This window comes from Cavia porcellus, unplaced genomic scaffold, assembly GCF_034190915.1.
Source record: "Cavia porcellus strain 051 isolate PalLab524CR breed Dunkin Hartley unplaced genomic scaffold, mCavPor4.1 scaffold_4, whole genome shotgun sequence".
NCBI classification, from domain to species: domain Eukaryota; kingdom Metazoa; phylum Chordata; class Mammalia; order Rodentia; family Caviidae; genus Cavia; species Cavia porcellus.
In genome coordinates this window covers 64,383,777-64,404,251 of record NW_026947487.1, presented here as the reverse complement: position 1 = coordinate 64,404,251, position 20,475 = coordinate 64,383,777, and the positions used below count along the sequence as shown (strand labels likewise).

Genomic DNA, 20,475 nt, shown 5'->3' with positions numbered 1-20,475 from the left:
GATGTAGAGTGTTTGGTGTTAAAACGAGAGGGTGGAACAAGATAAAGCCTCTAGTACGGGAAATAAATGCATGTGCGCACAACAGGAGACAAAATGATTCCAACTATTTTTTAAAACCTTGGAAGGCTTGGAGGAAAGTAGCATTTTTCACTGCACATTATTTACTTCCTCTTTCCAACATGACACATAGGGCACCTCCACTGGCCAGTCTCTGTGACAATGAAACAAGGCAGAAGAATGAATATGCTCTATGGGGACAGCAATACATCAGGATTTGTACAAGTGGAATCTGACTATATGAGATCATCAAAGTGGAAATGTGTACCAATACACAAAGATGGGAAGTCAAGAGACTGTCCTAGAAACATAAGACTTTAAGTCCCCTTAGTAGATGAGATCATTAAAAGAAAAAATAGAAAGCAATGTGTCTATGACTGTGTATGAACACACTGGTAACTGGATTTTGTCGAAGAGGTGGAGAAGCAAACAACAAAAGAAAATGAATGGTTATACAAACAAGAGATCTAAAAACACTATCACAGAGGCAGTGGGCATAAGAGTTTCCAAGAAAGGAATAAGCTACAGCTCAAATACCAGACCTGTCCAAGGAAAATAAGAGCAAAGGGAAAAGCACTGACTTTAGGCTTTTGTAGAAGAGTCAGGCAAGAAACTAGTTACAGAGGACTACAGAAAGAGCTGATGTGGAGACTAGGAACTTCAAGATGGTGTGGTGGGTCATCCAAAGGATTTTTAGAAGAGCAGAAGTGTGACTGTCCATAAACCCAGGATAACGAATCAATGAATAAAAAGAAAATTAAAGCACTGGAGAAGAGGAGGAGATAACAGCAAAATACCCAAAAAGAAATAAGACAATATGAGATCATAAGACTTGGGAGACATCCAGATAACATATATCTTTCTTGCGAGGTGATTCTCATTAGCTTCACTTCTAGTGATTCTGCCTAACTAGAGTTAAATATTCCATGTAAAAGATGAAGATTACCAGGCCTCATCTCTGTATGTTGCTCATTCTTAATAATACAGCATTTCAGTGGGGAAATCAGTCTCCAGATTTCCGGAGAATTCTCCACCATATCTGTTCATACCCCACTGTGCAAAACTAAACAGGGGCAGCCGCAACAGCTGCTGTATGTATGTGGGACGACTCCCTTCTCCAGGCGTGAGATAGAAACTTGTAAAGAAAAGGCACAATTCCTAAGGAACGGTTCCTATGGAGGTGGCGAGGCCAGCAGGTGTATGTTGCTCTCTTCGTCTATTTAAGGGGGAAAAAATGCCCCCTGGAAATTAAGGGAACGACACGACGATCCAGAAGCCAAATTGTCTGCGCATCATCCTTTCCACCTCATTATTCTGCCTTCACAATCTCTTTCTATTCTGAGCTCTGGCCTCAACGGTTGTTCAGAAAAAGAAAATCAAAACGTTGGAGAATGTTCCCTTGTACCTCAACGCATTTCTTTTCCCCTCGTCCTCAAAGAGGCTGATTTCTTGTTTTCATTTGTCAGCTCTTTTTTTTTTGTTGTTGTTATCACTATGAAATGCAGAAACGTGGACGCGCCTCACGACGCTGAAAGGGACCCAGGACACCCACACAAGTTTACAAGGACTTGTAAAAGTCCTTGCCCGCGTGCTCCTCTTCTCGCAACTACCCAGAGATCGGCTAGGCAAAGCCTGGAGCGCAGACCGCGACCGCGACCGCGCCGCCAAACCCCCAGCCCAGAGCAGCACTGGGGAGACTGCTGTAGCCAAGGGGAACCGCGACACCGACAGACCGCTGCCCCACTGAGCGAACGCCACGCGTCCACACGTCCATACTCAAACAGCACACACAAGGTACAGCTGGGTGTGGAGCCGGGGCGCACACCGTGCGTCGTAAAGCGTGCACACGCGTGTGCCCGACCTTGTCCCCCCAACCCCGTGCGCCCCGGGACTCAAGCCCCATAGCCCGCGAACCTCACCAGATCGCGGGTAACTTTCCAGGTGCGCAGCTGGTCTCCTGCGGCTCGCGTCCTCGCCGCTGCGCCCTCCCAGCCACCCGCGGCGCGCGAGCCCAGCGCAGGTCCGCTCCGCCGGCCCCAGGCGCGAGGTGCGCAGCGAGGGCCCGGGCCGCGGGCGGGAGCGCGGGCGGGGACTCGGCGAGCGTTGCGGCGGGCTGGCGGCTGGGGCTGCTCCGCCGGGGCCAGCGTGGAGGAGGCAGGCGGGGAGGGGGCAGGAAGGAGGGCGCGGGAGGAGGGCGGGGGTCAGCCGGGGCTGTGGCGTGGAGAGCCCAAAGCCGCGTCCCTAAAGGTGGAGCCACGGGCGCGCGCACCCACGCCAGCCCGAACCTTGACTCTCAGACACGCTGGTGGCAGCCGCCGCATTCTGCACTTTATACTCCATACCCTCCAGAGGGAGGCAACTCAGGTAGGGCGATAACATCGTGGCTGTAAGCATTTTTGAAATGTTATTGTTTCTATTTCAAGTGTGCGGAATGAGGTTCATCCTTTCCTTCCCTCCTAGTCCTTGGTCCCTCTAGGCTGCTTTACTGCAGGCGCTCTCCACCCTGCCGCCCTCCCCAGTCGCACACAGGCGCGCGCACCCTGCCCTGGTTCCCCTCTCAGGCCCGCGCCCCGCTAGGAGACTATGACCCTGGGACAACTCGCTTTTCCCACACTCCAGAGCCCTACTTGCATCTAGTTTGTCAGTTCACGTGATGCTGGGGACAGTGGCTGATCCGAGTTTCAAGGGACAGAGGTTATATCTCCGGAATCCAATCTGTAGGTCTTTGGCAGACAGCTTTCTTAACCACCCAAGCAAGGTATTTATCACACTCCTCTCACCTTTTGAGTAAGTACAAGTCTTTTTCCTGAGGCATTCATTATGGAGATAGATATCTATGTCTATGTTGCAGGATATGGGTGTAGATACCCCGCACTGCATTATTTGCTGTGCTCTGGAGTTGTGAGGTTGCCAAGTGGCTTTCTCCCTTTCCTGTTGCCCCCAGAGGAATTTCACTGGCAAACCCACCGAGCACAAGGGCAGTTTCTGTGTTGAGGACTGCGAGGGAGGTACAGTGAAGATCTATTTTTCACTGTGCGTCTAGAGCCCAGCCCTCCTGGGATTTAAACCACACGGTGGGAGTGGGCTCCTGTGCACCAGTATACACCATTACATACCTTCCCTTATAGAGAAGCAAGCCCAGGGCAAACTTGTTGAATGGGACCATTAAGTTTCCGAGGAGGAAGAATATAGTGCTGTTTGTTTTTGTGCTGACTGGAGAAAAATAAGAAAAAGTACAAAGTACTTTTTCATGATCTTAAGGCAGAATCTGTACATTAATGCTGGCCACCAGTAAAGCCTAGTCAGGAAGAGCAGGGAGAAGAATTTCACAGGAAAGTGTGATTAGTTAGATCATTACGTCTAGGGCCATACCACCCTGAACAGGCCTGATCTCCTCAGATCGTTACTAACTCCCTGATTTAAGCCAGTGGACAATTTCCATGCACTTAAAGACAAAGATGAGGAAATTAGGAAATTTTTTATTACATTTCTTGTAATCCAGGTCATGTTTTAACTGTGGGTTGCTAGTTACTAAGTGAGGAAATTGATGCAATGACTCAAAGTTTCCACTTAAAAAAATAATATGGACTAGAAAGCAGAATGCATAACCAAGGAAGAATAAGTGTATATTTTTTAAATTTTTCGTTTCCATTCACTGTATGTGTGTGTGCGCAGCGCCCACTTTTTGTCCTTTCTTAGTGTACATTGAGGTAAAAACTTGAAGAGTCCCTGGGGTACACATGCTCTCCAGGTGGGAGTGTTAGGAATTTAGGTTCTCTCTTAGCAATTCTGTGCTCTGCCTGCTCCACCACACTGAAGTTGAAGGAGAAGGAGGAGGTGGAGAAGGCCAAGGGCTAGGAACCATTTCTTTAATCCTTTATTCCATCTTTCAACAAAGTCTTTCATTAGCTATTCTATCTTAGGCTTAGTGCCAAAAACTGGGAGCTCAGTGTGGAATAAATTAATTTGTCATCTCTGTCAACTTAAAATCTAGTGCGGGAGGCAGACATGAAACAAGTAAACACAAAAGTAACCACACATATTTGATAAATAGAGGACTACTGAAAAATAAAATGTATATTTAAATTTTAAAATATTTGCTATAGTAAAACACATTGCCATTGATTCCCCTTAAAATATTCCCCTTCGATTCGATCCTGTCATCACTCCTGTGGCTCTCTGGAGCAGTTCTGCAAGTCCTCTTTCGTGAGTGTCTTTGTGACGTGTAATCAGAACTATTTTGGATGCTGCTCTCAAGTGCCATCCAACGGAAAGACAGGCTCCTAAAAACAGTACAAAGTGTTTTCATCCAGTGTCCTCCCCAATGCATGACTTGTGGCTTTTCCCCAAAGTCAAAACAACCATGGAGAGTAAGCACTTTGAATTGATATTGAACAATGAGGAAGCCACAACAGAACAACTAAAGACAGTCACAAAAGAGGATTTTCAGAACTGCCTCAGATAAGTAGCAAGAATGGTGTAACAAGTGTCTTCAAAGCCAAGGAGAGTATTTTGAAGGGGACTTACAGCAATGTATCTTTTAATGTAATAGACTGTTAAAAATCTAACGGTGGCCATTGGTTTCCCACAATTTTGTATCGTACTCATGAAGAAAGCTATAAAGGAAAAAAATACAGGGTCATAAGACATGGGAGGCTGCCATTAATAATTAACGCAATCTAAAATACCTGAATGATAAAAGAAATTTATTATTTCAGATGGCATGGAGTCCCAAGGTCAGAAGGTTGCAGGTGGTAAATTCAGTATTGTCCTGAGCCAAGGAGATCTGCTGGTACACAAAAGGGTGGCTCTGAGTTATCTCTGTTATTCCCTAGCCATTCCTACTGTGCCAGTTTGGTCCCTAGTATCCCCACCTGAGGTGTCAGATGGCTGGAGCAGCTGCCACTAGTTCAGTCTTGACAGTGTCTGAAGGCAGCAGAATGTGCTTCTTTTCAAGAATGGGGAAATCTTTCTCATGAATTTCACACCCACCATTAGTCTAAGTTAAGTCAAAAGCCCACCTCTGAAAGCAGGGAACAGGAGGAATTACCACAGGTAGTTGGCAGGAGCTCTTCAGGGTGTGACCCTGACCTCTTTGGGATTGCTTTCTTTGAGAAGTGAATACTCAAGCAAGGAGGCGAAGGTGAAATAAATTTAGGCAGGAAATCCAAAGTCAGATGCAGGGACTCCAGGCTGCCTTCTCCAAGAAAACCAGATGAGTGATGCTTAGAGGATTAGAAGGAAGCCCCAACAGGCAGAGGAAACTGTGTGAAGTCTGACTCTGCACTGTGTGGTAAAGATTTCCATACAAATTTTCATTTACTCTTTTCCCCCAGAAGAGGCAAGCAGACTTCAGAATGCAAGTTCAAGGAGTTAAATAGCTGATCAGATTTACAGGGCTAATAAGTTGCAAGGCTAACCTGTGTCATTCCAGAACCTAAGAGCCTGGTCTTTCCTGCCTCTCAAAAGAGTGAGAAGCCATAAGCCACTGCCGCTTCTCCATCACTGACCGAGGCAAACAGGCCCCTCCAAGCTCCTCTGAGATGTGTCTCTGGGCCTGGCACAGTGCAGAACATGTGTTTATGAATAAACCTTCTCCTTTCTACCAGGTTGGCCACCGCTCCAGACACTGGGTGTCTGGTCTCTACCGAACCTTGCCAGCACAGGGCTAGGGTTCTCATGACGTCAAAGCTAAAGGAAACCTAGGGACAGGAGAAAGATGAAAGGTCTTCTTCTCTTTGTTGTGCACGCGACTAGACAAGTCCTCCAGCAGACTCTGTGTTTCTCAGAAATCTCTATTTGGCCTACTTTCCCAGAGAACCACATCCGAGGGGCTGAGCTAGGAATAGGTAAGTCCAGCAACACTTCTGTGCTGCATTCAGACTTCAAAGCTCCTGGACTACTAATTTCAGTTTAAATTCATCCATCCTGAGTCTTGTTTTCTGGGAATTGATTTCCACACAGGAAGCCCTGCAGTTACAGTTGAACACAGATCAGATCAGCCCTGGGCTCCCATCATTTGAACTTCAGCTCAGAGCCTCCCAAGCTCAAGCTGAGCACCCTTTTGTGTACCAGCAGATCTCCTGGGGTCAAGAGAGGGACAGAACCATTGCCTTGCTGGTTTGCACTCCATCCTCTCACCATCTCTTAAGTTTTGCACCCTTCTCTCATTCAATCTTTCACATGCTTATTTTACCACTCAGGCCCCATGAGCAGCTATTGCAAGTGCTAAGGCTGGTCAATGTACTTGTTGATTGGCTTTGCCCAACCCTAACCAAAGAAAATCATTATTTGCTCTTAAGACTTGCTTTTTTAGGTTTCAGCATCACTTGACATGGTTCTGAAGCAAGCCCAATTGATTACGTCACACCATTTTCATGTGTCTAACCTCCCTGCAACCTGGATTCCTCTATTCCCCTTGATGCAGCTTCTTGTTTGCCGCCCATGGACCAGCAGTGAGCAGTTCTGTCCTTTATAATATACTGCAGTGTGCTGCCTCACTAACAAAGACCTTCAACCTACTTCCCCTACTACACTGCACAGCACGGACTTTGTGGTATTGTCTTGTATCTCCAAAACATGCATACTCAAATCTCTTTGTGATATAAAAGACAATTTTAAAAATTAGACTCCTTAGTCTGCTGTTGTATTTTCTTTTTGAAAAACTATTGGCCAAGATACCAGATACTTAAAAGAGATACTTATCTAGTGTCCAAGTCCTTCATGGGAGCTCATTACTAATGTCACACTGGTACAGCCTTCCAGGCACAGCACTGGGATCATTCTCCTTTACCCTCCAAGCAGTAGCTACAGCTGCCATATGTCCTCCATCTTGAACTGGCCAGTCTTGCGGGTGCTCCTGTTGAATGTCCTCCATCCCTTACCTCCACTCCCATTCTGTCTGAGTTTTTCCACCGCTCTGTCCTTAATCCCTCCTCCCCACTTCTCCTAGCTTTAACCATTACTTCTACATGTCTGACTAGTCTTCAGAACTTCCCCATCCCTGCCCTTTTTTTCAGCAGCATTTTGCCCTACTCTTCACTTTCTATGTTGTATTATTGCTTTCTGTCTGTATTTCTTATTTCTCCTGCCACACTGTAACACCTTGGGGACATGGTTAACATTTGGTTCATCTTTGTTTACCTCTCCCAGCATGCACAGAAAGACCAATCCTGGTGTTGATTAGACAGCCATAACTTACTACCCAGAAGATTTATACTGATCCTTCTGCAAATCTGTAGAACTGGGAGCATACTTTTTATTTTCCTTCTGGAATACAGGTAATTGTTTAAAATGATAGTACTTAATTTGAAATTAATCTACTTATTTAATGGTTAAGTAATTTTGCTACCAAGCACCTAAACATAAGTAAATATGTATAATATTGTAGTTTTATCTGCATCAACTTTCCTAAACCGTGAATTTTTTCCAATTATGAGTGCTCATTAAACAATATAGCCAGTGTATACTAATTATTCACCAGGTTCCCAGTGTTTGACATCCCACCACTCTATACTACTTCAAAGGCTACCATCCAATACTGTGGCTTTTAAACCACTTAATCGTACCATATCCAAATCCTACACTTCAGTCACCTTTGTCCATAGACTCCATCAATCATGCCCGGAATTTCCACTGACATTACTGATTTTAATAATGTACATATGTCCCCGAGTACAGCTTGGCCCTGTTTGTCTCCAGAGTCCTTGCAATGAATTCGCCATCCCCGTGGTTGCAAAGTTGTTAATGGTGTCATTGACCTCATCCTCCCTAGGGCTGAGGGTTACACTTACCAAAGAGGAGGCCTCAGTAGCTCTAGTCCTCTGCTCTGACCTGACTGAACCCACAGAAGCTTTGGCTTCCCCAGCTGCTGCCTGGAAGGACCAAATCACAACCCAAAAACACAGTGAAATTAATGCCCAGTAGAGTTGCTTTTGACCACTGAGAAACAGGAGCCAGGACGAAGACAACAGAAAAATTGTTCACTCTTCCTGCCCACCCAGAAGCTGTTCAAAGGTGCAATATTTCTGTATTTCTTGCTGCCTTGGGTGACTCAGCTACTAGTTTTGTTTCTAGAGACACTAAAGACAGATTGGAATGCACCACCTTGAATCTGCATTCAGTCTCTCTCTGACTCTCTCTGTCTGTCTCTGTCTCTGTCTCTGTCTCTGTCTCTGTCTCTGTCTCTCTCTGTTGCTCTCTTGTTCTCTTGCTTTCTCACTGTCTCTGTGCCTCTCGCACCTTCCCTCCTTCTGTCACTCTCTCCTTCTGCTTCTCCATATCCCTCTCTTTTGCTTATTCCTGCTGCCATAGGCTAATACCCTGAACAAAGCCTTCTGTTTCTACATTAGGGAACCCAAGCTAAGATGTTGTAATATGTGTCGACTGCCTTTTACTCTTCAAGTTTATTTGCTTAACTATTTCCTCTTCACATGTCTTTGTTCATGGGGACCTTTAACTTTTTCATTTCCTATTTTTCTGTGTCTTCACTCTACTCCTTAACAGTTTAGAGCAGTGCGTTATTTCAGTCTTGTTGTCTTATCCTAATTTTATGTCTTAAGAAATACAAGAGCCCATCCTAGAGAAAGCCTGCTTCCCACGTTCCCTTTCTTAAATTTAGACAACAAATGTTAGTGGGAAAGATAGATATGGGCCTATCACAGGCGAGCATGAGTCCTTGCTTCAGTGATCATGGAAATTAAACCTGAGGCAACAACATGAATGCACAGAAAAGATTTTTTCAAAAAAGAGATAAAATCTTTGGTCCTGTAGGAAAAAAGAGAAAAGCTGGCTATTCTACAGACAGAAGACCAACTCCTTCACAGACTAAAAGATCTGCCAAGGGGTCGTTTTATTAGGAAAATGCATTATAGTGAAGACATAGCGAAATTCAGGGTGAGTTCTCTGCTAGATCTGTCCCCATCCTTGCATCAGCGTCCTCCAATTTGCCCACACACCTCACCTTCTTATCTAAAGGACTACATCAGCTTACACTTAACTAACACCATGATTTACTTCCCCCTTTTATTGCCCAGAATTGCAGGTGCCTTCTTATTCTCTCTCAAATTGTTACTTCAAAATTATGCCATTCCCCCTCCAGTCTCAAGTCTGTTCTCCTAAACTTAAATTCTGGGCCAGCGGTAGCAGATTAGACCAGTAAAGCGATTCTAGAGAGCCACTTGGCAATATTTACTCAAATTATACATATGTACCAGTCCATCAATGGTTCCACGTCTGAGTGTACTGTATATCCTGGAAAAATGCTCATATAGATCCACGAGGGGAAAGGTGTCTATTGTAACCTCATTTCTGTTGTTGTGGTTAGATGAATAGGGCACCTGAGTGTCCATCTCTGAGAGGACAGGTGGATATTATTGGTGGATATGTGCCACATATTCCTTAACAATAGCAGATCAGATACTGAGAAAATAAAAGAGCATTTCTTTAAAATATAGTATCTTGTAGAAAATGGAAAAACATGGTATCTGCATATATAGCACAATATCCTTTGCATAAATTAAAAAGACTGTAAAATACAATAATGCTCACTTTGCAAAGCCCATATACATATAAAAATACTAAAAATAAATAAATGATAATGTTTACTGGTGCAAAAGATGGAGAATAGAAGTAGAATATTTGAACAAAGGAAATAGTAAAGAAAACTCTGGGGGAGGAAAGTCAGAAAATAAACATGCACATAATGAGACATTTTTCAATCTCAAGAAGTGTTTTGATGACTGTAGAGAAGGATGATACAGGTTGAGTGGAGAGCGCTACTTAAAGAATAAGGCCTGGATGATGATGTGAAGCTCAATGCAAGATGATGGAGGGGAGGAACATGCCAGGGAGAGGGCAGAGGAAAGAGCAAGTACGTGGCCAAGAAGGAGTTTGGTGCATTTCAGGGACAGAGAGAGTCCATGAGGTTAGGGATGGGGAATAAGGAGAAGGTGACCCAGGACAGCCCAGGGAAGGTTAGCATGGGACCTCGCCGGGTCAGATTGTGTGACCCCTCTGGTAATGCTAAGGAGTTTACTACTGTGATTTCTTGGTGTCAGTGTCACCTAGGTACTAAGTACTCTATGAAAATCCTGCTAAATTTAGTTTGTCAGTTTTTGAAGCTCTTTGCTGTACTGAAAATAACAAACCTTTTCCTCTTTAAACTTTCATTTCAGGAATAATACACATGGGAATTTTTTGTTCAGGACACCAACAACCTGGAAAGAAGCCCCTCATTCGGTGATATATACACAATAGAATCAATTTTACTTCAGAAAACAAAAGAAATAATTCATATCAAAACTCAAAATTTCAAGTTATATCTTTTTCAAAATACGTATGCTTGAAATGTGAATGGGATGTCAGTATATTTTTATGTGGTTAACATGTGGTAGACGTAGAATCTGCAAAAGTTAGAATACATAAGCTCATGAAAGAGCTCCACGTCCAGTGCCTTCCCAGTGCCTTCCCGGCAAATCCTTGGATCCTTTTTTTTTTTTTTTTGTCTTTTTCATTTTTACTGGTACCAGGGATCAAACTCACGACCACCTGCTTACAAGGCAGGTGCTTATGCCGCTGAGCTAAATCCCCAGCCCCCAATCCTTGGATCTTTAACATGCTCTCCAAGATGTCAGAGCTGCATTTTGTAACTTGTCTTAAGAAGGTGCTTATCAGAAATATAAGGAGACCCTAAGCCAGTGCTCCTCAAGCTGTAGTACACATCTCGTCATTGTGAAAATGCATATTCCAGCCCAGCAGGACTGCGGGTGAGATTCTACCCTACATTTTTTAGAAGCTTCTTGATACCAGGGATCACACTGAATTTCAAGGCTCCTGATATGTTCTTATTTGCAGAATTGAGCTGAGTGTCCAGGTAAGCTAGCTGGAGAAGAACACATGTATGTGTATGTGTGAGTGTGCATGTGCACTCCAGACACCCTCACATACAGCTTCATCTTAGCCTCCAAGCCCATTCCTACAGGGTCACAACTTGACAGAGCCTCTTATCAAGGCTCTTTGCAACGATGTGTTCCTGGGCCCGTATTAGGAGTGGACCGTGAACTCCATTGCTCCTGAGGTGAGTTCTTCTTCATGGGAATCACTCTGAGTTTCAGTGAATACAAGAATGATGTGAAAAACCTACCCAATCATAACTTTTCTTCAGAATGCATCCCAGCTCTGGAACGTTAGGGATACTCTGACCCACATTTTCAACTGATGTGCAGTAACCAGAGGTAATTAGCTACTTAGGCACCCATATGTTATGCTTCTCAGCAAATAGAAATGTCACATAGCAACAGCTCTATGAACCCATCCCTAAATACAAATTTTAAATGAACACTCATGCCTATCTAGCAACACCTGAAGTGATAGAATTGTTTTACAATAGTGTCTTGTTTTTACTTTTGGTTTATTTGTTATTTATGTCGTGTTACACACTAGTTTGCATTGGAAGCAGTGACAATTTTTCCACCAAAGTAATGAAAGTAATCTGAGCGTTTCACTTGGATCTTTTAGAGTATTATGCCATACAGATAGGGGCTATTATTTGCCCATCTACTAAAACAGCAGAAAGCTGACTTCACTACATTTATCTCTTCAATGTAGCCATTCAAAAGGACCTGATCCATTAGGACCTCATTGAAGATATAAAATTGTCTCATTTCCCAAATGCAGACTGCCTGTAACTGATTCTTCCTTCCAGAAAGTCCTCCAGATGCTAGAGGTTTCATTTAATATGTAAGCAATAGTTTTCCCCTGAAATAAGGGTAATTGAAAATCCTGTTTAGTGTCAGTCCTTCATTGGGTCAAATTGTTTTTCAAATTTTTTGTCCCACTACATGAGCTCATTTGATGCCAGCATGCCAGGCACAACCATGTGTTCCAAGACAGCAAATAATAAATCACTTCCAGACCTGTGTGTAGCCAGCATTTTGCAGGAGGAAGCCTTGAAACAGGTTTTGTAGCCCTAGCACATTGTCAGATGCCATTATGTGCCTGCATTTCCTGACCACACTAATGGGAGTAACTGTAGATTAACCTAAACTATAGTCTCTGTCTCTGTCTCTGTCTCTGTCTCTGTCTCTGTCTCTCTCTCTCTCTTTCTCTCTCTCTCTCTCTCTCTCTGTGTGTGTGTGTGTGTGTGTGTGTGTGTGTGTGTGTGTTTCTGTCTGTATCTCTCTTTCTTTCTATTTGTCACTGACTTCATGACTTACACATGTAGCCTGCCTTTGGAGACCCTAATTGGGAGGAAACTATCATTTTAATGATTCTATGTTATCCATTTACAAGAACTGCCAATGTTAATGAAATGTAACAAAGATTTTATGCATGGTTTGTGCTGGTCTCTAGTTATTTCCTTGTATAAGAGCCGAGATTCAGTGACTATTTACCAGGGAGCAGCCAAAGAATATACAAGAGCTTTTACACTGTGTATTTGTAAACATTTACAAATTGTGTGCTGAACATATACGGGACAGTCAAAAAACTTTTCTTAAATGAGTGCATAAATATCTCTATGCTACTTAGCTGTGAGACCAGAGGTTAATATTGTGGAAAGGGGGCAATTTAACAAAAGTTGTAATGACTTCAGGTCAATGTTTTCAATTTTATATTTTTATTTTAAATTTTACAATTATGATTAAGAATTATTTTTTCAGTGTCAGGGATTTAGATCAGTGGCACAAGGTCCTGAGTTCAATTCCTGGTACAAAAACAAGAGAATTATTTTTTTCATTATTGAATGGCTCCTTTATTGAAGAACATTTCAGAAACTACAATTAGCAACCACTTAGCAGCTGATTGCAATGGTTTGGCCTTGGGAAGGTTTTATGTGAAGTGAGGTCCCATGGTGCCAGGAGATAAACACTTTGAGAGATTTGCAGAAGAGGGGATGGGCAGAAGAATTTTGCTTCAGGTCAGAGATGAGATTCCTAACTCTAGCTGCAGATTCCGCAGAGCAGGAGAACTGTTCTTGAAGAGACATAGGATAGAAGAATAAAGCAGGAAAGGAGGCAAACATCCTTAACTGTGTAAATGACCCTGCTGCCTCCAACCTACATGCTAGCAAGAAAGGGACATCCTTCTGCAGGGCTTCCTACAATGCCATGAGGGTTTGAAACTTTTTGTGGGTCCTTACTTACCGAATTCAGTGGTTCTCACAGTTTTAGTATTAAAAGACTTTCATAGTCTTAAAATTATTGAGGACCCTAAAATGTTTTTTTTAATGGTGGTTATATTTATCAATATTTATTTTATTAAAACATGAATTTTTATGTTTATTCATTCAAAAATAACTATTATAAAACCATTACATGTTAACATAAAAGTAATTCCCCAAAAATATTTAAGAGAAACATTTGTGTACAAATATATAAATATACATATATGTATATTGCAAATCTCCTTCATGTTGAGTGTGACAAAAGTGAAAAAGGCAGTTTAGATCTCAGCATTGCCATAATACTCATTCTAATACTTCCTTTAGTCTCCAGAATCTATTCAGGCCATGCTCTGTTGTGGACCACTGCTCTAATTTATGAGCCCCACACTAAAAGCAACTATCTCCATGACTCTCTATGGTTCAGCTAATGGCTCAATTAGCTTCCTCAAGCTCAGTGGCCAATAATTGCAAAAGAAAAAATTGAAAAGGGAGGGATATTGCTGTTCCCTCGACTCCCACATATAAGTGAGCGAATATATGAACTAATACTTTAATCTCTATGTTAATATTTTTATTTTTTGAACATGAAATTACATTGTCATTTCCATCATGAAGATAGAGTAGCTGCATTCAATCTACAGGTAATAGAGATTACACAAACTCTTGGAACTTCGTATGAACTTTTCTGACTTGTTCCCAAACACTGTAAAATCCAGAGGGAAAACTTCCACAGGTACATCTCGTCATCTATACTTATCCATTCAAGTATTCACTGATTGATCAAGTCATTCTGGAATAACCAACTTTATTCCAGAGAGTCAAAATTGAAAAAGCAAAATGTCTGTGTTCCATATGTGTAGTGTAATCGACAGTGCTATAATTCTATAATCCATGAATGCATTTCTTCAGCATACAGTAATCTAGTTAACAAATATTATTAGGTTCCTACAAGTGGTATTTCCCAAATAGATACAAAAATAAAACATTTCTAGAATGCAAATTACTGAGCTACAAATCTAGGTAAAAAAAATATATATGTGACATTAAAATTAATTTTAAAGCTCCATAAGAAATTCATAGAGGAAGAGAATATTTGGTTGGGAGTATTAAGAAACATTTCTCTTTTTTGCAAGAAACCAAGAGACATAAGCATTGATTTTATGGTATGAAAGATCTAGGTTCTAATGTCAATCAACTCTATCAGTTTCTAAACTCCGTAGAACTAAACCTCAGGGCAACACATGAAAAAGTGATCATATCTGTATAGTGCCTATTAGAGCACTGACTGACATAACAGAGAAGTCTTTTAGGTGGAAATAAACAGGGTATACATTCTAGGTAAAAAGAGCCATGCATCCAAAAGCAAGGAATCTTAAAAAGCAGAGTGTCAAGGAAGTAAGGCTAACTTGATAAAATCTAGTAAAATATCATAGTGTCCTTACTAAGGTCAGACATTAGATAGTTTCTGTTCAAATATGACTCCTTTGCAACACCTCACAATACCAAAAAAAAGACAAAAGTAAATGTGGGAGCATAAGACAGAGAAATTTCACAGTTTTTGTCAGTAAGTGAAGCAACACGAAAGTGGGTTTGGCAGTGACCTGGAGTGCAGATATGATTCAGTGACACCAAGTGTGCTGTGGATTCTCCGCTCTGTGACATTACAGCTTTACAACATCAAATTTGGATTAAGGGTCTAAAGAGTATGTTTGTAAATATCCTCTTGCACAAAAGCCAGTGGATTATAAATCCTTCATTTCTGGTACACATAGGTTTCACATAAAAGCACATGAGTGGCACTTGTACCCAATGTGAGGCTCCCTGACATGCAGATACAGTGCCACCAGCACAGCTGCATCCACTCAACAGGCTGGATCTGGGAGATGACAAGTCACAGGGCCACACTGTATCCCATAAGATGCATCAGGACTGCTGTATTAAATATAGCGCAGATGGGTGCTTAAAACACCAGAAATACATGTCTCACCATTCTAGAAACTAGATATCTGAAGAAGGTGGCATTCCCAGGGCCCCTTTAAAACCTGTGAGAGAGAATCCTTTGCCTCTTCCTAGCTTCTGGTCACAGGTATCAGTCACTGACTTAGATTGTATCACAGAACTTTAGTCTCTGGTTTTTTCATGGCAAAGCATTCTCTTTATGTCAAAAATTCCTCTTTCCACAGGATACTTGCTCTACTAGTTGAGCATCCACCCTTAGGAGCTCATCTTAAATTTGTAAAGACTCATTTCCAAGTCAGGTCATGTTCACAAGTACCACAGATTAGAGTTTCCATATATCTTAAGTGGGAATGCAGTTCAACCCCACATAGTTACTTTTGGAGTCTGTTGGAGAGGAGCTAGGAGCCCTCTTTCTACCTGTCTAAATCTTTAGCTGAAATAAAATGCAGAATCATAAACCAATGAATCAGAATGTCTTTGAACCACATAATTTAACATTGATTGGATCATCGTTTATGTGGTATAGAGTAATTCACTGTGTCTAGAAAATAGCCTAAAACAAATTATGAAAAGCCAGGGTAACACTGAAGAGCTACTGATATCTACAAGTAATAAAGCAATATGACCAACACTGTGTTGCCCAAAGGCTGCTCTGGCAATAGTGTGAGTCAGAAAGGTCACAAAGGAAAATATTAGAAATAGAAATAGCAATTAGGAAACCACTGTAGATTCTGGAGCAAGGGAAATTGCCCTTTGAGGGCTGAGGGCACATGTATATACTACAGTGGGTTGGTGTATTGGGTCCAATAGCAGCCGGCAGAAAGGAGGAGATGATTAAAGAACAAACTGAGAGACCTGTTGGGCGTGGGCTCCTCAGAAAGAGTAGTTATACTGACCAGAGCCACTGAGCTTTGTTAGGTGGACACCATTTGTCACCATTGATTGGGACAAGAAAATGCAGATTTTCTAGGGGATAAAGAGAGTACCAACGTATAAGATATTAAACAGACAACAAAAGCATGAATGTAATTAAAAACACATAGGAAAAAATGCCTTTTCCTGAGAAGTTTTACAAGGAAAGTCTTCCAACATATTCTCTTCTCAAAAAGAATGCAGTCACCTCGTACCCAAAATATCCCAAAAGACTGATTTTGCCCATTGCTCTCAATTTGTTCCATCATTGCCCCCACAGCCGTTCCTTGGTTTTCTCTTCTGGAACATAGCCATTACCCTTGATCTACCTCCTAGACATAAATTTAGAAACTTTCTGAATGCCCACCTCTCACCACACCCTCATATCTAGTCATCAAGTCTTGCCCACTCCAGTTTGTACACCTCTTACACCTACCCAGATTCTATTTCCATAGCCTTTACCCTACTTAAGGCCCCGCCTGCACTCACCTGCCCTGTTTCCATTGTCATTCACCAAGTCCATCCTTCAGCACCCTTGCCCTCATCTTCACTTTACATCTGCAGTGCTCTTTGAGGAATGCAAAGTCGGATCATACTGGATCCCTGCCTTCCCATATCCCACCAACTACCAAGTAAAGTCCAATCTCCACAACACACCCTAAAATACCTATATGTTTTTGCTTCTGATGACCATTGTCTTTCTCTCCTAGCAGATTTTAGGATTTTGAGACTTTATAATCTCAGAATATGTCTTGCATCTTCCTTATCTGCTGTTCTATCTCCTCAGTGGTCCTTCTCCACCCTCTTCTCTGGCCCTGCTTCCCTTTTTTTTTATCTCGCTGATACCTGTGTACATACAGTCCCTTTTTTCCCCACTTACATCTATATTCACCTTCTTTCCTTGTTATCCTTGAATGCAGTGTGTCATTTTTCTATGTAGCTGATTCCCCAAGACATCTGCAGTCTCTGTAGGTCAGGTATTAAGTTCCTTTCCACAAGCAAACCAAGCAGCAGTGTATGGTTTATAAAATACATGGGCAAAAAATTGGATAATTCAAATATTGAAAAAGTGCTCAGATTTAAGGTGAATGAATGTCAAGGAAAATAAGAATAGAAAAAGAAAAAACCAAGTTGGTATAGTCAAAACTGAATTATTACAAGTAAGATCAGAATTCAGTATTTTTGGTCAAAAGTGACTATAAGACCAGAGCAGCCACAGTATTATATTTAAAGCAAACCATACAGAACAAATCAGAAGAACAAAGAATTTTCGAATATAAAATGGTGACTTTTTTTAGTTCTTTCAAAAAAGGAGTCAGTGGACCAATACATTGCCTGTCACATTTTATTCATACCAAGCAAAGTAGCTCTCAACTCTGCTTTTCTCAAGTCAAAATAGATACGGTTTAAAAATAAATGCATTTGGTTGAGGGGATCAAGAGTGGGGAAACTATTCATTTTCTGATCAGAGCTGACCTCCAGACACATCTGGTCTTGCTTCTGACAGATGTTAAGCATTCCTACAATACCACCACCACCTGTCACCTAACCATCAACATGACCCACCTGGTAATTATGCTCCTGTTCCTATACTTCTCTTTACTCTCCATCGTACAATCAAGCTTTTGTTTGATTCTAAATTAAGGCCCAGTCCCCAGTTTAGTTTTCAGATCACCGTAGAATCTGCCCAGGCTATTGTCCCTAGACATGTATGGCAGCCTACTTTCAGGCTAAAACATATTGCTTTAGTCACTTTTCTTTTTGCTGAAACAAAATACTCAACATTCAAAGTTAAAGGAACAAAGGTGTATTTTGGCTTACAGTTTGTGGAACTTGCTTTTGTAGTTGGCTGGCTCCAAGCCAGGGTGGCACGGCAGAGGAGAAATAGTTCATGGCAGGCAGAAGGCAGCACGGCAGTAAGCAGCAAGCCATAACAATGACCTTCTTTCTGTCCTATATCTTACTGAGGCTACCTATCCTACCTACCCTGAGGCAGCCTTAATCCTAGCATTGCACTATAAATCAGTCCAAACATCACATCTTTGACCCCAGAAGCACACACCTTAAATCCAGTCACTTTAGAAAAGCCACAGCTAGGACTGCATGAGGGTTCAGAGAGACATCTAGATACAAGCTATATCTCATGCCAAACATTTTCTCTTTTCAAGACCTTCATTAGAGGCTGTATTTGAACAGACTCAGCTTATGCAAAGGATTTCATATCCAAACTATCCAGAAGTAAGTTAATGTTTGACAATTGAGAAGTAAAAACACGGTCAGTCATGGTGGGAAAAATTGGACTCAAGGAACTTGCTTACAATTACTTTGTCATTTAGCACTACCTTGGTGTTAATTTACTTAGCAATGCTTATGTCTTCTGGAGAAAAAGAAAAGCAATAATCTTTGGCAAACTGTAGCCTCGGTTAGGTCTTAATTCAGTCTTGCTTTTACAATGTGAATGAGAGCTTCTCCCCTACTCTTTTTAACCCACTACTATTGTCAACCACAAATAATACTTAAGCCTTCCCTTCTTACTTTATATAAAGTTTTCCCACCAAATCCCACATCTATTTTCTATTCCACTAGCCCATCACTATGGTCTAGACCACCATCCTTCTTCGCCTGAATTTCTGCAGCAACTTTAAACTTGTTCTTCCTATGCACGCTTCTAATCTTCTCAACCCATTTTTCACATACTGAAGATCATTTCTATAATATACCATGTCTCTGCTGCTTAAAATCTTTTGCTGGATTCCCCTTTCACTAGAATAAAATCTAAACTTCTTTGCCTGTCCCATCTATGGGTTTTCCTCCACATGACTCATGACCCTCCAACAACACTGGTAACTGTTCTTCAGTAAAGATTCCTGCACTGTCACATGGTGATCTTTCAATGCATGGGGCATTTCCTGCTTTCAATGCATTTCCTGCTCCTCTGCCTTGAGAATGTCTACTTCTTATTAAAATAATTGCTTCCATCTGTAAGTCTGATCATAAATGTCACCTTCTCTTCAAGGCATAACCTATAGAGACAGCCCCACTTTATGCTTTTTTTGGTTCATGTGTTTTCTGTATAGAAATATATGTACTAATCACAAGTTTTAATGCTTATGAATCTTTCTTTTTAATTAACTAATTAGCCTTCTGACCTGTCTCTCGTAAGAGGAAAAAAAAAAGAAAGGGTCTATTTCATTCACCTTGGCATTCCCAGGGCCTGCTATATTAGCTCATTCTTAATAAGAAGCTCAAAACATGCTCACTGAGTAAGTAATTTTTTATTGCACACTTTATATCATAGTCGTAGAAATTTTTATAATCAATTCTATTTTATGTGGGCTCCTATTAACTTTTTATTTGCTTCTTTACTGAAGTTTTATGAGAGGAATGTCTTGTCCTTGCTATATTTTTGGAACCTTGCAAGGTCCTTAGCATATATTTGCTTTAAAAAATGAATTAAGTAATTATCAATCAGCAGAAAACACTTTAAAAGATAATACTAAATTTCCCAGAAGTCTCTTGTGTTCCAGTGAAGTAAGTGAGCTCCATTTTTAAGATCTGCACTTGAGAAAGGCAGGCTTCATCAGTTATTGATTAGCTACGATGCCTTTGTTTAATTCTTAATGTCTTTAATTCTTAATGTCTCATAAATCCCTGTCAGATAGAGATTTAGTTTCTTTATATATCAGTGATACAGTATTATATGTTAGCATATGCTTGAAACACACAACTTTGTTTATAGGGAAATAATGCTCTTACAATTACCTAGGATAGTCAACACTTGAGTTCTTTTAAGTTGGATGCTGACCTCCATATAATTTTGACAGAAGGTTTCCTTTGTGGGTGTTCCCAGAATTGATATTGGAGTATGATCTGGTCCTACATCTACAAAAGAATTTTAGTGTTATAATCTCAAGCAGCCATTGTGGTAGAAAGCATAGAGTTCTGTATCTCCTCCCAACAAATGATGGAGGTCCACCTGTTGGACCTGGTTGGCCCTGAGGAATTTTATCACCAATAGAATATGGGAAGAGTAATGTTTCATCAGTTCTGAATCAGGAGACCTTGAAGCATCTGTTCTTGCTTTCTTTGAAATCTGAAAATACCACATGAAAAAGCATAGCCAGAGTGCTGGAAAGGCAGAGACCACATAGCAAGAGACCCAATCTCTGACATTTTCCAGCTGAAGCCTCACGGTCACGGGCTGGCCAGCCTGCAGCCTGCATGCAGATACAAAAAAGAGCACAGCTGTACTCATTTTCCAGGGTTGCTGTAACAGACACCATCCACTGAAGGACTTAAAACCTATTTTCTTACAGCTTTAGAGTCAGGACTCTAAAGCAAAGACATGGTGGTGCTGGATCTTTTTGAGACTGGCAAAGGAAGGG

The 20,475-nt window shown here is 41.5% G+C and overlaps 2 protein-coding genes across 3 annotated transcripts in view; one reads left to right on the top strand and one right to left on the bottom strand.

The window, feature by feature from the left end:
* Nucleotides 1–2,108, bottom strand: part of Prkg2 (protein kinase cGMP-dependent 2) — a 118,901-nt gene extending 116,793 nt beyond the window's left edge. For both annotated transcript variants that reach the window (XM_003477674.4, XM_063247202.1), the window contains exon 1: nt 1,977–2,108. The gene's annotated coding sequence lies outside the window, so the exon portion shown is untranslated. The remainder of the gene's footprint in view (nt 1–1,976) is intronic.
* The window catches only part of LOC134475546 (uncharacterized), a 60,511-nt gene that overhangs the window by 443 nt on the left and 39,593 nt on the right, over nt 1–20,475 (top strand). Inside the window, exons 2-7 of the mRNA XM_063246670.1 lie at nt 1,045–1,180; nt 1,563–1,759; nt 1,842–2,421; nt 5,667–5,906; nt 7,210–7,337; nt 10,233–11,134. Coding sequence (XP_063102740.1) covers nt 1,045–1,180; nt 1,563–1,759; nt 1,842–2,421; nt 5,667–5,740 — 987 coding nt within the window. The 3' untranslated portion in view covers nt 5,741–5,906; nt 7,210–7,337; nt 10,233–11,134. The remainder of the gene's footprint in view (nt 1–1,044; nt 1,181–1,562; nt 1,760–1,841; nt 2,422–5,666; nt 5,907–7,209; nt 7,338–10,232; nt 11,135–20,475) is intronic.